Genomic DNA, 23,704 nt, shown 5'->3' on the forward strand with positions numbered 1-23,704 from the left:
TGCCAGCGTGGCAGTACGAAAAGCAGAAAAGATCTTGGCTCTGTGTGAGCCCTGCTCCACAATAACAACAACATATCTGTGTTATCAACCCTGTGCTCAGCACAAATCCAAAACACAGCCCCATACCAGCCACCATGAAGAAAATTAACTCTACCCTAGCTGAAACAAGAGTAACTTTTTACACTGTCTTCTGCTCAAAATTCAACCAAGGTTGAGATTTCACATGGCAATCTGTGTTCTTTCAACTGTACATGCCACAGCATTTGAGATTTTCATATTTAGTAGTCTAAGCAAAGAACAGTAAATTTTTGACGAGTAATTTTTTCCTAAGTAATTTAACAATTCTTAAAATTGTTTTATGATTGATTAGCATGATAAACCTTTCAATAAGTTCTGGTGATTCTAGAAACTAGTGGTGGTAGAAATTTTGAACGAGTTTACTAATCTTCATCCAATTTCAGAATGAGTAAAAGATTTGGTTGTTTGGGGTTTTTTTTTCCCCACAAGTCTTACTTTCCACATTGTGCTAGTCACCTTTAAGTGCTGGAAATTAGATCCTTGGTTTCCAAAAAAAGTGGGCCTAGATGGAGTATATCTTTTGTCCTTTTCCTAAACCGTTTATAACCCATATTTAAAAAAGGAAAAAGGTTACAAAATGCATTTTGCCACTACCTTGACTTGTGAAACTGTAGCTATACTGAGCTGCTGTCCAGTGCTGGCTGAGGCTGGTGATGCCAAGAACAACTCTCATTTGAGTCTAGGGATTCCTTATTCCAGAGAGGTATTCTTACAGCAGTTGGAGACATAGACAAGTCCATCCTGTCTCATACCATACATCATAGCTTATTAGATTAAGCACATTCAGCCTTCCATTTCACTGCTTGCTAAAACTTCAAGCTTTTTCCTTCCTGAATGAATCAGCTCTATGGACAAGTCCTCATAAATAAAGAATTAAAACATGAAACATCACAAACTCTCCTTGAAAAACCCATTAAACTCACCAACACGTACACTAGCACTGTAACATGGTAAGATAATGATGCTTAATTTCTTGTTCTTTGTGGGACTGCAATCTTTCAATTTCTATATTTGGGCTAATATCCCTCTATTCTCCCAAATTTAGTCCCAGTTGCACATTAAAAATATGTAGTAACAAACCATTTCAACAACTTCCACTTGAGCATTCAGTCTGAGGTGGTATAAGAACATCTGAAGATCCTTCTTCATTTGAATGCTATTGTCATCCATTTGAGCGACAGTGAAGATACGCATTTTACATTTTCTCCAAACCTACCAAAAAGATACATTATTACTGTTTGTAACACTGTGATTGCTATTACTGTGCATAATTTGGAGAAGGTGAAGGAGTATTTAATTAGCCATTCTTAGAACCATTCAGTGCTAGAAAATTAAATCCCAACCATTTTCTGTTGTCCTTGCCTTGTGCTGTCGAAGGAGAAAAGGCAGCAACATCAGCATACCACCATCATGAACAATCCACCACACATCTATATTTCCTTCAGTAAAACGTTCTTGATTTGTTGGAAACAAGTCAATGTTTTTAGCTACCAAAAGCGCTTGTTGAGCTGCAGTTGTTTCTCGTACAGTATCTGTAAGGCAAAACAAGGTATTTAATCAAGAACTCCTAGTCCTCATATACAAATTTTGCTTTTGTTTTACATTCAAAAGTTTAAACCCTCCCAGATTTTGCTGAGGCAAAAGAGGAATATCCTAGATGTTTTGGCAAAACACAAAAAAATCCTGGGTGTCTTGGTTCCATCGGGGACAAGCTTAATAGCTGCAACAGCAAAGAGGGGTGTGGCTAGGACCCAGAGGTTACTCTACACTACTTCATGCCATTGCCAAAAGCAGGGGGGAGTTCCTTCTGAAGAGAAGGGGTTCCTTCTGGTCAAATAATCATGGTGCTGGTTCTGAGTTGAGCTGAGGAAGGAGTGGTTGGGTGGCACCAGTTCCAAGGCAGCGGGAGAGGTTGGGGTGCCACAGCTGCGATCAGGTGGAGCTTCAGGGTGAGCATTTTTGCATATGCATCATTCATTCTTTTGTACACTTTTGTTACTAATATTGTTGCTGTTTCCAGCAAAGTGTTCTTAACCTGTGATCTTTACGTTTTGTGCCTTCAGTTCTCCTCTCTAACCAGACACAGGGGAAGAGGAAAAGTGAATGAAGAGCAGCATGATTTGGAGCGTGTCAGTGGGAGCACTAAATTAAGAAACAAGACTGCACTGGAAAAGGGTGAGGCTCCAGAACACTTGGAATACATTGATTGCATCATCTTGTGGGGCAACACAGCAGAAGTTTTTGAGAAAGGGGAGAAGATAACCCAAATAATCTTGGAGACCGGTTTTGCCATAAAGCAAAGTCGGATCAAGGGACCTGCCCAGGAAACTCAGATTTTAGGAATAAAATTGCAAGATGGACATCATCAGATTGCCATGGATGTGGTCAACAAAACAGCAACTATGTCCTCACCAACCAGCAAGAAGGAAGCACAGGCTTTCCTAGGCTGTGTGGGGTTTTGGAAGATGCATATTCCAGAATACAGTCAAATCATAAGTTGACTGTAAGTCATATGACTGTAAGTCATAAGTTGTATGATAATCTCTGTCATATGACTCAAAAGAGGAATGATTTTAAGCGTGGTCCTGAACAATAAAAGGCTTTTGAACAAATGAAACACAAGACTGTTCATGCAGTAGCCCTTGGCCAGTCAGGGCAGGACAAGATGTGAAAAATAGGCTCTATGCTTCAGCTAGGGAAATTAGTTCTTACTGAAGTTTCTGGTAAACAGTACCTGGGGAGACTCAACAATGATTCCTGGAGTTCAGGAATCTGGGATACAAAGGATCTGAAGTCTGTTACACCCCTACTGAGAAAGGGCTATTGGCATTATAACTGGATATTATAAAGTGGTTCAAGCTTCTTCAGAAGTGATTGGCACTAAAGCACAGCTCCTCCTGGCATCCTGACTGTCAGTGCTGGGCTGGATGTTCAAAGTGAAAATCACTCCCACACATCATGCCACCGATGTTATACGGGAGTAGATGGGTCACGCTGATCACACAGCAAGCTTGAACAGGAAACCCCGATTACACAGGGATTTTGGAAGTCATCACAAACTAGCCCAAAGGTGAAAATTTCATACTAACATCGGAGGAGGAAAAGGTGGGACCCCACCATATAATCAGCTACCTGAAAAGTGTTATGCTCTCTTTACTGATAGTTCCTATCATATTGTAGGGATACATGGAAAATGGAAAGTTGCTGTATGGAGTCCTATGTAGTGAGTCACAGAAGCTATTGAGGGACAGGTTGCAGAGCTGAATGCCTTCCAGCTGGCTTTAAGCACCACTGAAGAAAAGAAATGGCCAACACTCTAGCTGTACACTGACTAATGGATGGTAGCAAATGCTCTGTGGGGATAGCAAGTACTATAGAAAAAGATCTATTGGCAGCACAGAGGTAAAGGCACCTGGGCTGCTGAACTGTGGCAAGACATCACTGCCTGGGTAGAGAAGTTGGCTGTAAAAGCATGCCTTGTAGATGCACACATACCCATAAGTCAGGATATTGAAACAATGGGCAAGTACACTGGGCAGCCAAGAATGAAGCCTCTCAGGTGGATGTGGACTGGCAACATAGGCTGAATTATTTCTGGCTCAGTGGGCCAATGGTATCTCAGGTCATCAGGAAAGAGATGCAACATACTGATGGGCTTGTGATTGAGAAGTGAACTTAACCATGGACAATGAGTATGGTCTACAACAGATGCACCAGTTCTGAGCTCCTGATGCAGCTTGCAACCAGCCCTCCTGCTCTGGAAGACACTTAGAACCCGCAGTCATGGACTAAATGAACTCAAAAGACATCTTGGAGGACTGGATATTGATGGTGAAAATGACACTTGTTTGTGTATGTATGTATATATAGATATATATACACATACACACATATATATACAGACACATATATATGAGTTGGAAGGTGTAGGATCTGAGCATGACATAAATGGGCCAGGACAGGGTTAGTTTTTGCAACAGCCAGGAGGGGGCATGGCTAGGACCCAGAGGTTATTCAATACCACCTCAGGTCATTGCCAGGGACAGGGGTAAGGGAGTCTCTTCCAAGGAGAAGGGGTTTCCTCTGGTTGAATAAACATGGGGCCAGTTCAAAGCCAGAAGGAATGGCAGACTGGCACCAGTTCTGAGCCAGAGGGAGTGGTTGTTCTTATATCAAACTGTGATCTGTACCTTTTGTGCCTCAAATTTTTCTCTCCAACCCAGCCCAAGGCGGATGGGGGAGGAGGAAGGGGGGCAAGCAAGCAGCAGTATAGTTTGGAAAGTCTCAGTGGGAGCACTAAATTGCTCAGTAGCATTCCTAAACCATGACACTGATTTTAGTGACCAACCTATCAACCTACTTAGAAGAAAAAGCAAACCAGAAGTGGTCGGAGAGGGCTGAGACAACCCACTCCAGTTAAAACCAGATATGAATAAATATTCAGTTGTCCACCAGAAGTTCAGCAGCACATTTCTACCACACAGTAAATACATTAGTTACAGAGTTGAATTACAAATGCAAATGAGAAAGCCAATAAACACATACCAACAAAATTTTTCCATGAGAAACGATTTTCTGTCTGCTTCCATGACTGTGGCCATGCCATCAGGACTGTGTTGTGCTTCATCCCTCCTAGACCAGCTGACTGAATCAAATAGGATATTCCATCTCTGAAGCTGGGAGATACCACAATCTGGCAAAATCCTTTAGTCTTTTCTACACTCATTAAGGCCTTAACATTCTGCAACAGGAAAATTACACACAGGGAAATACAAATCATCAACACTGATAATTAAAACCAGAAGGAGTAACAACATTAAATAATAGCAAAACTTTATCAACAATGTATAACCTCACGAAGAAATCACTAATTCCAAAAGAGTGAGCATGATTCTGTGAAAACTAGAGTCCCAATTGCTACCAACCCCAAAAGCCACCACACACAGTTTTTTCATTATTTTAATTATTCAGCCTTTCATTTCCAAAGAAGAATGAACAAGACATGAGTAAAAACACATAAATATAAATGAAGTAACACTGCTTCAGGTAACATCAAAACCAGTGACTGACAAAGCAACATATAGTTGGAATGATCATTCTTCTGGAATTCTTTTGGAATTGGAAGAGTTTGGAAGTGTGATGCCAAGTACTTAAGAAGAAGAGGCTGCTAAAGTTCCTCAAATACCTTTGACATTAACAGGATGATTATTTATCAGCTCTCAACATGGAAAAAACAGATGTGCAGGAGAAAATTGAAAGCACTGTCCAAATAATGACAAGATAAGCAGACCAGATTAAATACCCCATGCCCCTTGAATTTCAGAATGGCTCTCCTCTGCTTAAACACTGAGAAACATGAAGACACATTTTCAGCTAATTTAAAAGAAGCATTCAAACCTGTATCAAGCTTGACCAGGGAACATGATCTTTGGCATTTATTATTTTCTGATTAAATAACTTTAAAATCCCCCATCATCATCAGTGACTTGTGTGGGAGATCAATGTGTTTCAGAAGGAAGAACTAATACATAAATATTTTGAATTTTACAAAAATCAAAATTTGTCAAAAATCATCAGGAACAGATTGAATTACAGAGTGCCAGGCACTGCCTCAGTATGGCTTCTCATCAGAAACTCCATTTGACATAGAGAAAAAGACTCTTCAGAGAATTTGCTAGCAAAAATAACAAGTATGTCTGTGCAAATGATATCTGGGAGGGTTTTATCAGTTTAAATAGATGGGGATTTTTAGAAGACAGACAGAAGAAATCTTTCCTACAGGTCTCCTAGAAACACTTTTTAGTTTAAATTTTCCAGAACCAATGAGGCCTCCAGATGCTGAAACTTTTACAATTCATCTTCATTTCCATTTTAAAAGCAATAGTTTCCTGAATCTTAACACCAGGTCTGACTTTCTAGAGAACCCATGGATTAGGTTTCCCTTAAACTCATTCATTTTCCATCTCTCAGAAAAACAGCTAAATTAGGCCATCTACAAATAACATTTCAAATTCTTGTGGGTAAACAGTTTCTGTTTAAAGGTTTTTTATCTGTTTTATTTCATAGGCCTGATTTTGTATTCTTCATCTTGTTTTCTACTCATACATGTTGATAGCAACAGCTTAATAACCACTACTTGCCCAATATAGCATGGTCGGACTTGTCAACTTGTTTTCAAACTTTTTTTTGTTGTTAATTGGTCTCTTAGAAGCTTTTCATGTGATATCAAATAGGTCATCTATCATTATACTTTGTTATTTTACAAGCCACTATGGATAAGCCTAAGTACCAAGAGGAAGAAAAAAGAAAACTGTGAGGAAATGGGCAGTTAGCTATGTTTGCTAGTCCATTTCGAGATCTTAAATGCTCATCTATTTAAGAGATATCAGGTCTGAAATAATCCCAGGCGTTTTTACACAGCTTTGAAGACTACTTGGGTCAAAATAGTAGACATAACAAATGGTACTCTTTTGTACAACAGCAGAAATTAACCAATATGGAAGATATAACAACAATCAAAACCTACTTTTGGACATTTCAGTAAAATACAGGAAACATGATACTTTCTCCAAACTTTTCCCTATTCTACAAAGGCAGGAGTAGGAGAGTTTGCATAGGCAGGTAAATACAAGTATTATTATTAAAGAAATATTGAAACTAAATTCACTTGTGTTCGTAAGCACTGCTGGATGTAATTTTGAATTATATGTCAATTTATTATTTTTTCCTACCTATCCTACTTTCTCTGGAGATATGGTATAATTAGAAAAATAAAATAAAGGATCTCCAGAAGGATCCTGTTAACAGTTTTCCAGCAAAGAGTATGCCTAATCTTAATTCTCCTAGGTATTTTTATAGAAGGATGTAAAAATCACATCACGAGGACGATATACCAAACATTTGCATTTTTTAGTTAAACATTAATTTTTTGGTTAAATATATCTCTTTTCTTTATAAGTTAATTTGTTAAAACTTGATGGGTTTTGTTTTTTGTTGTTTGTGTGTATTTTTGTTTTGTAGGTTTGGGGTGGTTTTTTTTGTTTTGTTGGTTTTTAGTTTTGTTTCTGGGGGGAAGGGGTTAATTTTTTTTTTTTTTTATTGTAATTTAATTGTAAGCCCAGGGCTCTCAATATTAAAGAAAAAGCTAGGAAGTATCAGTATTGTCTCATCCTATTAGAAAAATGTTTTAACACATTTTGCTACATACACCAATTGATTGTTTTTATATAATCACTGATTGTGTTCGAAGCAAAAATAGAAGTTTTATTCAATATTTTACAACAGTCTGTTCTCATTCATTGTATGAGTTATCCAGGGCCAGATTCCATATTTAAATACTATTGTAAATTACAAGTATTTGCAAGCTCTCTTTTACATACCTGTTCAGCTTTCTGAGTTTCTGTACATTTATCTAAGTAGATTCCCTGAAGTACAGAACCCACAATAGTCAGTCCTTTACCAGCCTTCAACTGAGAGGTAAAAGAAAGCAATCTAGGATGTTTCACTAACTGTTCATTATCCAAGTTTAACAAGACCAAAAGTTGAGGTCTGCCAAACAAAGGAAAAAAAGAAAGTTTAGTGCGCACACACATGCATTAGAAAGAACTGGAAAATTAAAAATGACAATTAATAAAATGGAGGTTACTTGCTTAATTCACTGACAAACAGCCAGCTTCTAAGTAGGTAAGCCATAATTTGCAATAGCAGTAAAAGTTCAGGTATGGAATACATAAATCATCACAATATCATTTTGAAAAACTCCCTGAAATACCAGTTTTACCTAGAAAATTTTAAAATCACTCTTGCAATGTAATCTGGTACAACCTTCTGCTTGAAATGACTAAACAATGAATGCACATCACATTGTTTACTGTTTCATTCAGTTGGATTTTGAAAACCTCTAGGAACAGACCTCTGGGTCACCCCTTCAATACCTAGTTATTCTATCATGTTCTCTTATTCTCCTATCCTAACCTGCTGTAAGAAATCTGACCCCACCTTCTTAGGTTCTTTTGGATTCTGCATGTTTATAAGTTAGTTGTAACAGCTTTTAGGCTCCTCTTCAGCCTCCTCCAAGCTGAATAACCACAGTTCCCCTCAGCCTCTCCCTGAAGGAGAGATGCTCCTGTGCTCCAACCATCATCTGCGGTCGTATCTACTTGAGTTTGTCATTTTCATGATGTTCTTAGCAACTCATCCCTCTACCAGAATTCAAGTATCACATTACATTCATCAGAAGTCATAATGTGGAAATGTCCTTAATTTTTAAATGTTAAGTAGGTTTTTTATGTTGGCTTTGATGAAAATTAAATTTAACAAGTAAAAAAAAATATATTGCAAAAATAGTAGTGGACATCTAACTCCACTACAGTAAAAAGTGAGATTTTGTTTTAATGACATCTAAGAAATTTAGACAGTGCTACTATTGAATAAAGTTATATAAAAAAGAATACCACAAAAACAAATTTTAAAAATAAAGGGTCCTCTGTAGACTTGTATAACATATTTCAGAGGGAACATATACAAAAGCAAAAAAAAAAAAAAAAATTGCACTTATGGAATTGCAGTGTTTCTTCTGTAGACACAGTGAGATTCAAGGATAACTGTTTCTTTGAATCTGAAAAGTCTATAAATAATCAAACATTACAATTCTTCTGCACTTTAAAAAAACATGTCAACACCATATGGATTTAAGTTCAAAGTCGATTAGATGCTGACCACAAGTCACATTCCATTTCAGTGAAACAGTAGTATTGCAATGACATCACTGCCACGTCCAAGTTAAAACATTATTTTAAAGGTGAATTTCACTTTACTTCACTGCTTTACCAGCAGTATTCCCAATATATTCCCAATATTTCAAGAATTAAGTGACCCCAAAAGACACAGGACTCTACCTCCAGTTCTTGGTGTGAGGAGGACCATCTTCAACACGAAGCAAAGCATAGCGAGCTGCATTCAGAGACAGTCCTCGGATTCCATCGCCCCATTCCTTTTCAGCTCTTCAGAATACAAAAGAGATTCAATTAACAGGGTCCCATCTATTTATACAAATCAAGTGATTTTTCTCATGCAAAAAATTCAAGCTCATTCTTGTTTTGCATGAAAAAAACATGTCTTGTAGACTTAAATCAAGATTGAGGACTAACGAAGGTGAAGCAGTCCCAGGCCCCTTCAAGGTATTTTTTTCTGTATTTATAGATATTTACTATGGTCTTGTTTATTCATACTTCAGAAGCATTTTTGTAATGGTGAGAGCTACTTAAGTTGCTTTTTAGCACTAGAATGAACAAGCGAAATATACTTAAAAGGAATTATATTAAAACAGCAAAATTAGCAAGTGAAACAACGTCACATGGATTAACGTAACCTATCTTGCCCTCAACACCACCACTATTGCCTTCTCCACTTTCTTTCCTTCACAGCTTCTCTCCCAGAAAGCCTAAGGCTACATCCATTCCACTGACTTTCTCCTGACCATTTCCAGTCTTCCTACATTTTCCAGTCCTTTTAATTCCAGTATAGGATATTGGTGATTGAAAGTGGTCAGGAGAATGAATTCTATAAATGGCAAGGAGTCCACCTCCCTTGGTCACCCTCCCTCCGTCTGATTTTCACTCATTAATTTTCTCTGAACTTTGCTACCTCTATTAAAGCATCTCCTTCAACAAGGTAAATGTCCTGGTATGTGCCAACATTTGTAGAACTTATATATGAATTTGAAATTATGAATCATTTAATGTATGCACATATATATATGCATGAGAACTGCTACAATCTGATCTGATTTCTTCACTAAATTCGGGAAATTAATTTCCTTATCATTAGCCCAGTAAATGGAGATGTTATAATCCAGGAAAGCATCTAATCTGGAAATGGACTTACTAAGAATCCACAGGGGTGGAACAGTTTATACCAGCTGATCCACTTAAGAACTGTGCTTAATCACTCATCTAGACAAGTGCCCTAGCTTTAATTTCCTGCTCCATGATTTTACTATTTTCTTTCAGCATAGGGTATCTTTCCTTAGAAAGGCATAGCATGCACATTAACTGATCATAATTACCTGTAGTGTTTGTATATGTTGTTCAGTTGGGGTCTTTTTTTGTGTTGTTTGCTGGTTTTGTTTTCTGGAGTTTTTTTTATTAACACAGCATGCTCTTTAAGACTCACAGCTACTCAGCATGTCCTACAGCTATGACTATCTCTTGACAAATGCACACAGTGCTATGTATGTTGCAATTTAAAAATTAATTCTAGAAAGTAATCAAGTCCACACAAAAAAGTATAGTTTGAGCTTCTGCACAAGGTAATAATAATTTACAGTTCTGTAATAGCTGGTGCTTGTTATTGAGCAGTAATGTTCCTGAAGTACCAAAAGTTAACACCCTCATCTCTACTACAACAAGAGTTTCCTAGATTTATTGGTTTTTATTTCTGCCAGTTCTCACTTGAAAAGTTTGTAACAGAGCTTCCAGAGTAATTAAAATCTGAAAACTTACAACCCTTAACAGAGATCGAATCTTACCTTGTTTCAAAGAATACTCTGAACTTTATTACTTCAGTTGTATCTATTTTACACAAGAGAGCTTTTTGCTGAATGGTAAAGATATTAAATATAGAATAAATAAGATATATGGTCTTACCCTCTATATTCTATGTATTTGTATATACATCCTGCGATTAGCATGGCAATCAAAGCATAGTACCAAGAGCAAATGAACATCAAGGCAAGACATAAACTCATCCCCACGAATGAAAGAGTCCTAAAAGAAACCATTGTTTTCCATTTTTTTAAATAGGCATGCAAATGTTCTACAAAGTTAATTTCTTATTTAAGTTAACTTCCAGAAAGGTCTTTCTCCTTCAAAGGGTATTTTTAAGCTACTATAAAATTAAAAATACATTGTCTCAATTTTAGTTGATATGAGAAAATTGCATTCAAAACTTTTGTGTGACATAAATAATGCATCTAAATTAGACAGAACAATAGATTTACTACATTTGTCAGTATTGAAACTTCAGCACCTCCAAGTAAGGCCATTTTCAAAACACATTATCACTTATTACTGCTGATTTGAATTTAAGTTACAAAAATTCAAATAGTAATAAATAACTTTGTTACTTGCAGCAAAAATGGTTGATTAGTTTAAATTCAATTTGACTCATCAATTCTATTCTTCACTTCTGTTGTGGTCTGTCTCTTGGCCAATAACACAAGTCAATAGAATACAGAAAACAATCTTCTAAAGGTTAAAAAGAAGAATTTACTGTAAGCTGAAAAAAACTACAAAAGTATTTCCAAACTTAAGTTTATATGCCTGGTTTATCCACACTTATCAAATATAAATCATCTCAAAATGCACAGTTTTGTGGTACTTTTAGTCATATACAACCTCCCAAATTAATTTTCACCCAATTTCAAAATTAGAGCTCACTTTGGCTATATTGACAGAGTGTCAGTATAGTCAACTTTGGTTTGGTACCTTTAGTCGGGTACTTAAGTGCACTTAGTTCAATTTTAAACTAAGGGAATGCTCTGTACCAGTTCTGAGAACATCAGTCTCGTAGTTACTCAACTTTTGCTCAAAAATTAAAATACCATCCCAATTCCAGCTGAACATTCCAACACCTGCTTTGGCTAGAAGTAGTCACACAAGTGAGTCAGCTGCCTCACTGATGTCTCTGAGAAAAATATAAAATAGAATTGCTGCCAAACACATGTATTTGGAGAGTTAGGTGTCAAACTAGTATGTAACTACTGAGAAGATTCAACAAGTTTTTTAAAATTAAAACGGCAACATTTCATTTTCACTCAACTATTTAAAAGGAAAAATCATAAGGAACTCTTACATCCTGGAATCACTCCAGCTTACCTACTAAATGCTCTAGTATTTAAAGTCATTTCAGCAGTAAAATTTCTCAATAGAATTATTTTTAATTAAATTATGTACTTTTAACATACAGTTTAAAAAAAATCAAGAAGTTTCCCAATCTTAATTTGAGGTGTTAAAACTTAACCCATTAAAAAAGACTAAACAAAAAGAACACACTTTCACCTTTCATATTATTGATCTTTACTCACTTTTTAAAGAGCTGACTTCACTTATCAAATGCAATGTCCAAATCATATTTTAAAACCAGTCACCACACCATCACTTAGCCAACTGATGTATATTGAATGAGATTTTTTTTCTGTAGAAGTTCTGGGTTTGTGTATTTTTTGCATAACCAAAATGAAAATTGTCCTAACCTTCCTGAACAGTTGTCCCTAAGTATATATACAAGGCAGATTTCATGGTTTTTCATCCTTATTTTTACATAGAAGATCTCTTGGGCTTCTAAGCAGAATAAAATGTCATCCTGTAACCCCTTTCCAAACCATCTATACCAGTCAGATGTTTTCATGATCACTGTTATTACTATGGCACTATTCCAAACACAGGAAAACAAATGATGCTCTTATAGAGTGTATGAATCATAACTAATTTAAATCAGAAAGGAGATTTTGTTTCATTATTGCAATAAAAGAAACAATTTAGGGCTCTATAGGTAGCTTTAACCCTTCTGAATGAAGAAATATTCCCTACCAGTGGTAATACTTGAAACGAGGTCTCCAGTTGGGAGTTCGCAAAAGCGTCTGAACTGCACAAGCCAGATTTACAAACATATAGCACATAAGGAAAAACCTGTTAAGAAAGGAAGAGCATTTTCTAATGAGAAATGCACTAGACAGATGTGCGTTAAAATGTAAACACAGTGCAAAAAAGGGAAGGAAGGTGTCCATTTTCCTGTACACTATGTTCACAGTGGCCAAGAGAACATAAGATATACATTAAGATCACTTACAGAATATTAGGCCTCAAAATATGGTATTACCATAATATAGAGCCTAAAGCACATAACTGACAATCATGGTGTATAATTTTTGGCTGAGATAGAGTTATTTTCTTCTCTTTCTATAGTAGCTCAGATAGTATCATGTTCTGGACAAAGTCAATAAAATTTAATTCTATTCATACTCTAAAATACTGAATTTAGTCTGTCTCTGTTAGATGTACTCAACCTAAAATAGCAGTAATTACTATTTTAAAATCCAAGTTTTTTAGAAGTTGAACACTTTTATTAGCATTCCAGACCTCTGATATGAATTTTTTTTTTGTGCCTAGAAATTAGTTCAGTCAAAACATTTAGTTGTTTCATATTATCTCCAGGATCAAATAGAAATATAATTTGCTTGAAAACAAAGCCTAACATGTATTATTTCAGAAAGAAAAATAATTGCCTAGTAATTTTAAAAGAAAATGCTATTTAACTTAAGAACACAGAACAGCACACTCATACTTACATTGAAAGAATTGGTGCAACACTGTCCAATGAGGCTATCAAAATTCCTATTTCACAAATACCAGCAGTGAGAAGTAGAGCCCAAGTTGGTTCTCCATTTGCTTTTCCATGACCAAATATCTAGTTCAATTCAAGTATACAGTAAGATTAGGGAAGGCTGTTCATTGTACAGTAATAAACTATGGTGGAAATCATGAACTAACTTACCTAGTTCTAACTGGAAGTAGTAGTTATTAGCTACAAAGGAAAATGATGCAATCTATACTATGAAAAACCAAAACTAAAATAGCAAAACACACATTTCCAATATGAAATACACTTACTAAAGTAAGCAATGACTACATAACATTAAAGTCCTATGGTAACTGTTGTTGAAATATTTTTTAAGAAAATTAAAAAACATATGCATCAGAGATTTATGCCTAGTAAAAAGCTAATATAATTTTGGCCAGTACTTTTTGTAGCACAGAGATTAGTTGTCAATTCAGTACTTGTGAACATAATATTGACCCTTAAAGAGAAATTAGATAAGACTATGGCCCTGCACAGAGCCCTACCAAAAACCATTTTACATGAAGTAATTGCCTTTGTGGAGAATTCTATACAGTCATACTGGTGACAGATGGCAAAATGCTTTGCCTGAAGTTCCAGTGTATTCTCCTCCACATTCCTCCATTGAATTAGAGAAATTAAGTCCTCATTCATTCTCCATGCTGTTGTCTTCTTTTAGCTTTCCGTGATCCATCAATTTTCCTACTATTATATTAAAATTCCCTTTTTTCTATTTAAGCTTCAAGTCTTTTGGGGTTTCTTCTTAAATATGTCATACTCTTGCTTCTATAATAACCTCCTTGCATTTCCTTGATTGTACTTGGAGTTGCCATATCACTCCAAAACAGCAAGGGCATCCTCAAGTGCCAAATCCCTCTCTAAATATCCTTCTTCTCTTCAATTCTCTTTCACTTCCCAAACCAAAAATCTTTCCTTTTAGTTCTTCATTCCTTTCAAGTCTAACTCTGAAGACGTGTAATCATAATGTCACCCTCTCTCTACCAAATTTTTGCTTCAGGCAAAAGTAATTTTCCTTGTTTCTCTTTCTCTATACTACCCAGAAATTACAACTTATTGCATTACAATGCCTTCCCATTGACAAGTCAAACTCCACCACCACTCAGCCCTAGCATACTTAGCATATTTACTTCCTGTTACAGGTACAGATAGTCTTGAAGTCTTGAGGTAAGTTTTCAAATTCCAAACTTCACCAGAGAGATCATGGCTTTGCTCTACAGACACTATTATCTTTTGGAGATTTATTTACTTATTTTTAACTCAAGTGTAGTTCATTTCTTCTTAAAACATGCAGAGAGATGTTGGAACAAATCTTTATGTTTGGAGTCATGAGATAAAATTCTATTGTTACATCTTTGCTGACTTCATTTACCTTACAAAAATGAATAAAAATTTGAATTTAATCTCTGCAATGTGAGAAGTTTTATGCAGTTCCATACTGAGATTAAATAACTATTCACAAATGCAAGCAGTAAACACAGCCTAGAGTCTAGAAGTTCAATTATTAGTTGCTTCTTAGTTCATTTATTTCCATTTATAGAATACTATATTCTCAGTTTGGAACCACTAACTTTAATGTGTAAAAACATGTATAATTAAATTGAACTGCACAAAAATATTGAAGTTCAAACTTTGTCCTACAACAGCTTGATCTGTTATTCTACACAAATAGAACTAAGTTCCAAATCTTTTCTTCCTATTCTGCAGGAACAGCAGAAATAATGTGTCTTTTGGGGTTTTTTGTCAAATACAAGCTATATTGGAAGTACTGCAACAACAACAAAAAAATCTCACTTGAATAAATGGTACAATGCCATCTCTTGCAATGGCCTGCAACAGCCGAGGTGCACCAGTGAGACTCTGGAGACCAGCACCACAAGTTGAAAAGAATGAACCAATCACAATAACCCATGGAGAAGGCCAGGCCAGTGTACCAACCACCAGAATTCCATTAACTGCTTCTCCAAACCTTATGAAAGAACAGTGGAAACAAAAACAATTAAAACAAAAAAGAATCAGTAAGCATTAAAATAACACCCACATTTCAATCCTTCTGGACAATAGAGCTTTTTAACAACAAACACTATGTTCCAGTACGCACTATAAGATTTCCCAGCCAAGCAATCTCTCTCTATTGTGCTGTTTTAAAGAAGACATTATAATCAATTCACATTAAGTGCTGCCTCTAAGCAGATATGCAGCAATTATCAGATACCTTGGTAAACTTTTCTGAAGTAACAGCAATAGCAGGATTATGTACATATGTATCTCACAGATATATATGTGACAGCTAGGTACTAGTTTGCAGAAATCTGTTCCACTAGTAATACAAGTATACTCTGAGGCATAAGCAGGAGATTCACAAAAAGTATTAGTCTTTCCTTTTAAAAATGTGACACTGACATACAACAAGTAAATAGAGAAATTACTAGACACAACCATTTTGACTTTTCCAAATCTTCTGGCTGTTGTGCAACCTGATGCAATTTTTAATTTACTACAGCAAACAAGTGGGTAGAAGTCTGGAAGGGGTACTTTCATTACAGTCTTGAGTGTCCCATCCAATACTACCTCCACTTTTTTTTTTTTTTTAGATACCTAATTTATGCTAATTTAGGCATGACTTGAATAAACTACAAAAAGGTTATACCTCCCTCCTTTGAACTGACAGTTTAGTTTTAAAAGCAATTAAGGTTCTTGTAGTTCATCTTACTGTTGTTATTAAGCAGCCAAAAATAATTTTAAAGCTATCTCTACTGTGACACCACCATTATTTTTTCCAAATGCATTCAAGTTTTTCCTAACAAAAGGAAAAGTTTACAGAAACAAAAGGAGAAAAACTAAGGAAAATTAAATGCTTTTGGCTTTTCAGACCTGTTTTTAAAATAGGGTCAAGAAACAGCAATGAAGTGGATATAATAAGCCAGTGTTCAAATTCCTGCTTATGACCAAGTTTGGATGCATGACTACACACTATTTTCAGCAGAGGGAAAGAAAAAGGTAAATCACACTCCTCGAAATTATAAAATAAAATCCATATTGTGCTTCTATAACAAGATTTCTACAACTATATATTTATTCTTAGTTCAAATTCTAATGCATATTTTTTTAGTTAAACACAGGATAGAACTTAAAGAGATGCAAGAAATAGAAAAATGTACAACCTACTTTTTCCCATTGCAGATATGACAATCATAATAAAAAGAGTGTCAAACCCCAGTTTTTAGACCAGACTTAAAATCCATACACTTTTCTGTTCTGCTGGATTTCAGACAAATAAGAACTGGCAGTGACGTAAATGAAAGTTCATGGATTTAAGGCTCATGCTGCAATGCAACCTGCTCTAATGATAGCTAACAGTTCACAAAATTCTCTTACCTCCCCTCGCCCTGTAAATTAAAAAAAATATGAGTTTAGCTCTGCATTAATTTCTTATCTCAGAATTCATTTACTATTTCCTAGGCAGTCTGATTTGGCTTTTGTATTTACTGCGAAGAAAAAACTATCAGGCATTTTCACTGATGCAGCAATATCATTTTAAAGTAAAAATCACACAGTCACAGAACAAGCAATATTGGAAGGCACCACAGTGGGTCATGTGATCCAACCTTCTTGCTCAAGCAGGGTCATGCCAGAGGACATTGCACAGGATTGTGTCCAAACAGTTCTTGAATATCTCCAGTGAGGGAGACTCCGTCACCTCTCTGGGCAATCTGTTCCAGTACACAGTCACTTGCACAGTAAAGAAGTTCTTCCTCATATTCATGTGGAATATCCTGTGCATCAGTTTCTGCCCATTGCTTCTTGTCCTGCTGGCTGGCACCACTGACAAGAGCCCAGGTCCATCTTCTTAGCACCCCTTCCTTCAGTTACTTAAATACATTGATGAGGTCCCTTCTCAGTTGTCTCTTCTTAAGGCTGAGCAGGCCCAGCTCCCTCAGCCTTCCCTCGTAAGAGGATGCTCCAATCCCTTTATCATCTTCATAGCCCTCCACTGGACCTCCAGAAGCTCCGTGTCTCTCACGTACTGAAGAGCCCAGAAACAAACACAGCAGTCTAAATGTGGCCTCACCAGGGCTGAGTAGGAGGGCAGAATCACCTCCCTTGCCCTGCTGGCAATGCTCTTCCTCCTAAAGCAAATCAGGATTACACTGGTCTTCTTGGCTACAAGGGCATACCACTGGTCCAATACAGAACCACTAGTTACAGGCATCCAACTATCTGGCACTGATCATGACCCTCTGGGATTTGCCAGTCAGCCACTCCTCAATCCACCTCACCAACCACAGTTCTTGCCTATGAGGATGCTGTGAGAGACAGTGTCAAAAGCCTTTCATGGATCCCCTGGTGCTCCAGCCCTCTAATTTATGGTTTTCCTACCAGACTAATGAAGTGTCTCAGCATCAACTCCACCACCTTTTAAACAATACTCCAATTACACTGTTTTATCACCATAAGCAAACATGGGCCTCAGTAGAAAAGAGAACCAGACACAAGCAGGAAAACAATTGTGAAACCTGACAACAGTTTCATATTAACCAACTTCTCCTAATGGAGAAATTGATTAAAATCTGGAGATTCTCTTCTACTTGTGTCCATCCCATTTATTCTCTTCATACTATGCCTTAAATTCATCAGGCAATTAACATGGTTGAAAATCAACATGACTCCTGATGGACTACTGCGTTTTTAAACCAAAAAATAACACGCAAATCATGTCTAGTGCAAATCATAGGTCTAATGGTGCACTACAGTCTTATAAGTGCCCCTTGTCATTTAACTCAAGTTTTTTAAATTGTTCCTCAAAAACCTATTACTTCTCCAAAGCATCATCCCCTTATCCCCATCCATCAGCTCTGCAAATACTAATTATGATTTTTCTTCATCATAAACATTTTATAAGGCTGGTTCAACTTCAAACATTTATCTTAGATTCTGCTTCTGCTTCTTGAAAGCGTACAATCTAATAACCTGACCAGTTTTTGCAACCATCTTAGTGTGACAAGTTTTTCCCCCAGTTTTAAACTAAGGAAAAGAAATGTATACCACATAGATATTCCACAGCAGACTCGTTAATAATCCTAGTAATATAATCTATGATTGTATATACTCCATGTAATATTAGAAGTTGAATATGACTTACTTATCTCTTAATATTACACCTTCTATACAGGCACCAAACAACACTATACAGGAGAGATCTGTTACTGAGACTGAAGGAAGATTACACTAAAAAATCACATAGAGGAAACCCCACCATTTTTCACCAAGGTATGAAATTAATATGTCCATGACAATGAAGTATGTGTGTGTATTTCCTGGTTGCTTTTTTGTCTGGTTTTTTTTAGTTGTTCCCTGTTACAATTTTTTAGTTTATGTTCTTTATGACTGTATTTGATTCACAGTGATTTGTGAAGTATTGGAAGTAGCCAGTTCATATATTATGCAAAAGAGCAAGTATTTTTTCACACACATAAGCAAGTACTTGTGTAGTCTAGATTTTGAAGTACCCACAACTTCTATTGCAGGTTGTTTGGTTTAAGATGTGGTTATATTGAATAAGATAACAATCTGCCAACTGAAGCCTAATGCTAAAAACCTTTGGATCACTTGACTAAAAACATCAGTTTGAATTTGAAACACTAGTAGAATATATATTTGTTAATAAAATTTGGCATATTTTAATAATAATTATAAATAATACTTATATTTTTGACAAATATAAAATATTTCTTTTCAGTTCATTCATTTTATACTCAGGGGACTTTAATGACTTTTCAGTGAAAAACCTGTTATACCTAGAGAGTCTACAGAATGTAGACTAGGAAAAAAGTCACAGTATAAAGGATACAAATAAAAGACGTAGTTGAAATAGCTAAAATTGTTCCAGTAGGGATAGATTTCTGAGCATCCTTTAGATCTCCAGATCTGTTTGAACCTGCCATAATACCTTAAAAAGAGACAAAATTTATGTCATAAAAACAATAACTTCATTATAATAACTAATATAATACGAATATTGATTTTTAAGCCAAATTTAACTTGAAGATTAGCAATGGAGCAGGCTACAGTAGTATATTATAATCCCACACAAATCCTCGATTTACACCTTCATTTTATTCAGAAATCTGTGTTACTACCCACTTGAATAAGCAAATCCTATAAAGGTCAGTAAAAAGATAGATTTTAAAAAAATATTTTTTTAAGCATTATCTCAGAATCATTCTTGAAATGAAGAAATAAATACAAGGAATAGCAATTTTGCTACTGGGGATGAACGCTATAAATTAATAGGGAGATACTTTGAAATTTTAGCCAGTGTGACCTGATGCACTAACTTTCTACTAAACAGATCATCATAATAACAAGCAAATGTAAGTAAGTAAATCACTAAACTTATTAGTAAAAGCTTAGAAGCAAAAAAGAAAGGGGCAGGCAAGAAAAAGAATGGTTAGAAAAATCACATGTATGCATGCATGTGAATCTAAAAAGAGAACAGAATTATTTTGTAGCACATACTGTGACAGGAGGGAAAGAAACCTATACAATAACTAATTCTGCCATCTCTCCTAGAATTGACCTGATCACTGGAAGCAAAAAGGTGGAAGCTAATGTCAAGATGTTCCAGTACAAAAACATTGTCAAACTCCATGAAATGGAACATTAACCACGGTTTCAGATATGATGAAATGTTGCTAAGAGTCTGAAGTAAAGAAATGGGAGCAGTAGGGCTCAAATAGTGAATAGGGATGCTTCTACTTCATAATGAACTAGCAAACAGAGCTGAAACTTCCTATTAGAGTTCTGTTACTTAGCAATACAATTACTTCAGCTGGGACTTTTGAAGAAAAACATGTCCAATTTTTTCAGTCAAGTGTGAGTTGAGGAAAATGAAATACAATTAGTCTAAGCTTAAGAAAAAAAGTCTACACATTTAATGTGGCCAATATCGGACATATAAACACATCCCAGGCAATTAACCAGGCAGCTTGGACACTGGAAGAATCATTTTAATATCAAACTGTTCTCTCATGCCTTTGAAGATTAAAGTGTTATAAAGATATGCACCTTATTTTGAATAAGCACTTCGTAACACATGACGGCTTTGCTTTCTTTGCAGACATAGAAATGGTCCTTAAACAGATTTTTTGTTTAAGTCCCAAAACCTCTAAAAGTCATCAGCCATGACTTATGTCTCCCTAGCACAAGAAGGTTTTAGGTACATAACCTCAGCCACAGAAACTAGCAAAAGCATGAGTTGCCTATAAGATTGGTGAAAATTAAAAATTTTCACAGGAAATTTTTTTTTCCGGTTGTAAGTACACATCCTCACACACGAGAAATAGTTGCATCTACCTGTCACAGATGGGAAATAAATCCCTACGAGCATCGTGAAGTATGTCATGATGTCTGTAAAAACATAAGGAAGTCCACCCATTTTTGAGTCTTCTGCTCCAGCAACTGATGGCTGATTTTTTTTCTCAACTATTGATCCTTTTTCTGAATAGGCACTCCAGAGATTGTCTATAACATGGAAGGAAAAAACAAAATCAGTGTCATCTCTGTTTCAGGATATCTCTAGTGAGAATGCAATACTTCCAGGAATCAGATGCCTTTTTCTTACACAAAAATCATGACATTTCCCGGTATGATTAATACCAATTGTAACAGGTGAGCAATCCAGTCAATGCCATAAAAATGCAGTAGTGTGAGATGTGTCCTACAAAATTTTCTCTTCCTTTAAAGGAAAATACAGTTACAGAATTAAATTCTAACATATTTGTAGAATGTACACTTACATTGCACAGGCACACTGATGTACTAATGTGAAAAAATAAGGAAATTTATCTCCAGGTTCAGGGAATCTTAGTATATACTAATACTTCTTGTTCTTGTGTTTTGGGGAGTATTATGAAAAATAAATGGTTCTTAACAGTAATTTGAGTCCTTTGAGACTTCCTGTACAGAATAATCCTGGATAACAGTTCAGGATTCAGCTGTTCATGGAAAAAGATTTCCATATGGTGACAAAAGCAGGATAACCAGACTCCAGAAGATCACTGATAAGCAAAAAAACCCCAACAGAATACGGCTCAAATTCTCCAGCAAACTAAGCATGTTTGTTTGAAGACTGATAGGTCAAAGAGCCAGTAACTTTTGAGAGCTTACAACTTTTGAGAGCATGGAAAACGCTGATTGTATACCTTGATAAGACTGTGAGAAGAGACCACACTGACACATTGATTCTTATTTGAAAATGAGAGAAGTTGTCCTATCATATGTGAGAAAACAAAGAAAGCTTCCACAAGAATGACCATCAGGATGAAACCAGTATTATCCAGTGCACTCAAACAGCCCAAAAATAAGAGCCAGCACCAACATGAGAGCCTGCTGGCAATTCTCAGTTAATTCAAAGTTGTAGAAGGAAAAAAACCTGCAATTATCTTTAAAAAACAAACAAACAGAAATTTTAAAAATATACCACCAAAAAAACCACAAAAAACCCAAAAAACCCCCATGATGATATTGATAAAATTCACTATAGGTAAGAAAGAGCAGTGAATACTGAAAAGCATGTCACTGACACTGAGCTTTCAGCAGACTCCTGGTCTTTAGAGATCACAGCATTATGTAAGAATAAATTAGCAAAATACCCTTTTATACAGGATTACTTGCCCAATGAAACATTAAACAGTAAACAGAACACAAGTACATCTTTCCAAAAGAAAAAAAATATAGTATTCAGCCTGAAACCTCCAAAACCTAAAAGAACAATTTAAATCTTACAGGGTAAAAATATTAACATACAGCTGACTTCTGAGTTGGGACAGGAAATGCAAAATCATTCATGAAAAATTGTAGACCTGAATATGGTAAATTATAAAATTCAGAGAACAAACTCTAAGTTACATTTCTTGTAACAAGCAAATAATTACATTTTTCATTGAGAAAATTATTTTTTAAAAAAACACAAATTTAGATTCAGAGAAGCCTATGTTTCATTTAGTATCTTTTAATGTATTTGTACACTTTATATGTGGTGTTTTAAACAGGAGTGTTATAGCCCCAGAGATTGTCCAGTGTCCCTATGTAGCATATTTATATAAATCAAACTTTATTTTAAGGGAATGAAAAGGAGAGGTATCAGAGTATCCACTTAATTCCAAGAAACAATATGTGTGTGTGTACAATACAAATTATTACACATTTAAGATGAATCCTCTGGTTCGATGCAATTTTAATTCCCAGCTGCCACAACCATACAGATCTGTAAAGAGAAGAAAATCTAAACACTTTGTAGACTGCTTTTCTTGATTTTAATCACTAACTTGCAAACACTGGACAATCCACAGAACTTCTTTCTTATTGTACCACCTGTGAACTGGAAACAAGATCTCCCTCAGGAGAGTTTGAAAATGTATTAATGAATGGCTTATTGAAATGCATGTTTGGCATACACATAAAAAAAAAAAATCTGTGATAAACACTTTATTACCTTTTTGATTGAACAATGGCATTTGAAAGAGTATCTATAAAACTCCAATTACACCCAAATTAAAGCACTTGATACTAAAATTCTAAAGCCAGATGAAAATTTTATAGGAAGAAGCATGCTCAAGGTAGCAATCTTTCACACAGATTAGGGGTAAAAAAATAGTGACAGACTAGACCACTATATTACTGAACTGCCCTTGGCCAAATTAATAATGTCCAAAAACTTTTAAATCACTGAACTTTCCAACTTACCAGCTAGAACTCCACTCATTATTCCTGGAATTCCTTGAATTTCTGTTACATTATTGCGATTAAAGTAGTCATCACATGTAGCATTAAGAAAAGGACTATCACAGAACAGGCGCCACAAAGCTGTAGTCTTTGTTTCATTATTGCTCTCAATAAATTTGGCACAGACCTGAAAGTTGCGTTTTGACAATGTACGGTTTCCAAGGAGACAGATACTATAAACAAGAAAAATAAAATCAGTGATCCTTCAATACAAGGCTATGAATTAAGCCACTTTTTGTTCATTAGACTTCAGAAACTGGTATTTACACTATCTATCTTAAGGCCTATACTAAAGCAGTATATAGTTTCCACATCTAAAACTATCATCAATAGTCTTTAAAACATGGGTAAAATATTTCTTATTCTGCCTTCTGATTTGTTCTTTAGAAAGTACAGTCAACTTAAGCATCTTAACTACTAAGTA

The 23,704-nt window shown here is 35.7% G+C and overlaps 1 protein-coding gene across 3 annotated transcripts in view; it reads right to left on the bottom strand.

The window, feature by feature from the left end:
* SLC12A7 (solute carrier family 12 member 7) overlaps nt 1-23,704 on the bottom strand; it is a 60,427-nt gene that overhangs the window by 11,291 nt on the left and 25,432 nt on the right. For all 3 annotated transcript variants that reach the window (XM_033071353.1, XM_033071344.2, XM_033071335.2), the window contains exons 8-20: nt 23,242-23,453; nt 20,851-21,018; nt 19,346-19,444; nt 18,638-18,695; nt 15,289-15,463; nt 13,427-13,545; nt 12,669-12,767; nt 10,725-10,844; nt 8,976-9,080; nt 7,458-7,626; nt 4,624-4,819; nt 1,441-1,610; nt 1,159-1,290 (exon numbers count right to left, since the gene is read on the bottom strand). In XM_033071353.1, coding sequence (XP_032927244.1) covers nt 1,159-1,290; nt 1,441-1,610; nt 4,624-4,819; nt 7,458-7,626; nt 8,976-9,080; nt 10,725-10,844; nt 12,669-12,767; nt 13,427-13,545; nt 15,289-15,463; nt 18,638-18,695; nt 19,346-19,444; nt 20,851-21,018; nt 23,242-23,453 — 1,822 coding nt within the window. The remainder of the gene's footprint in view (nt 1-1,158; nt 1,291-1,440; nt 1,611-4,623; nt 4,820-7,457; nt 7,627-8,975; nt 9,081-10,724; nt 10,845-12,668; nt 12,768-13,426; nt 13,546-15,288; nt 15,464-18,637; nt 18,696-19,345; nt 19,445-20,850; nt 21,019-23,241; nt 23,454-23,704) is intronic.

The sequence above is a fragment of the Catharus ustulatus genome, chromosome 1 (genome assembly GCF_009819885.2).
Source record: "Catharus ustulatus isolate bCatUst1 chromosome 1, bCatUst1.pri.v2, whole genome shotgun sequence".
NCBI lineage: Eukaryota > Metazoa > Chordata > Aves > Passeriformes > Turdidae > Catharus > Catharus ustulatus.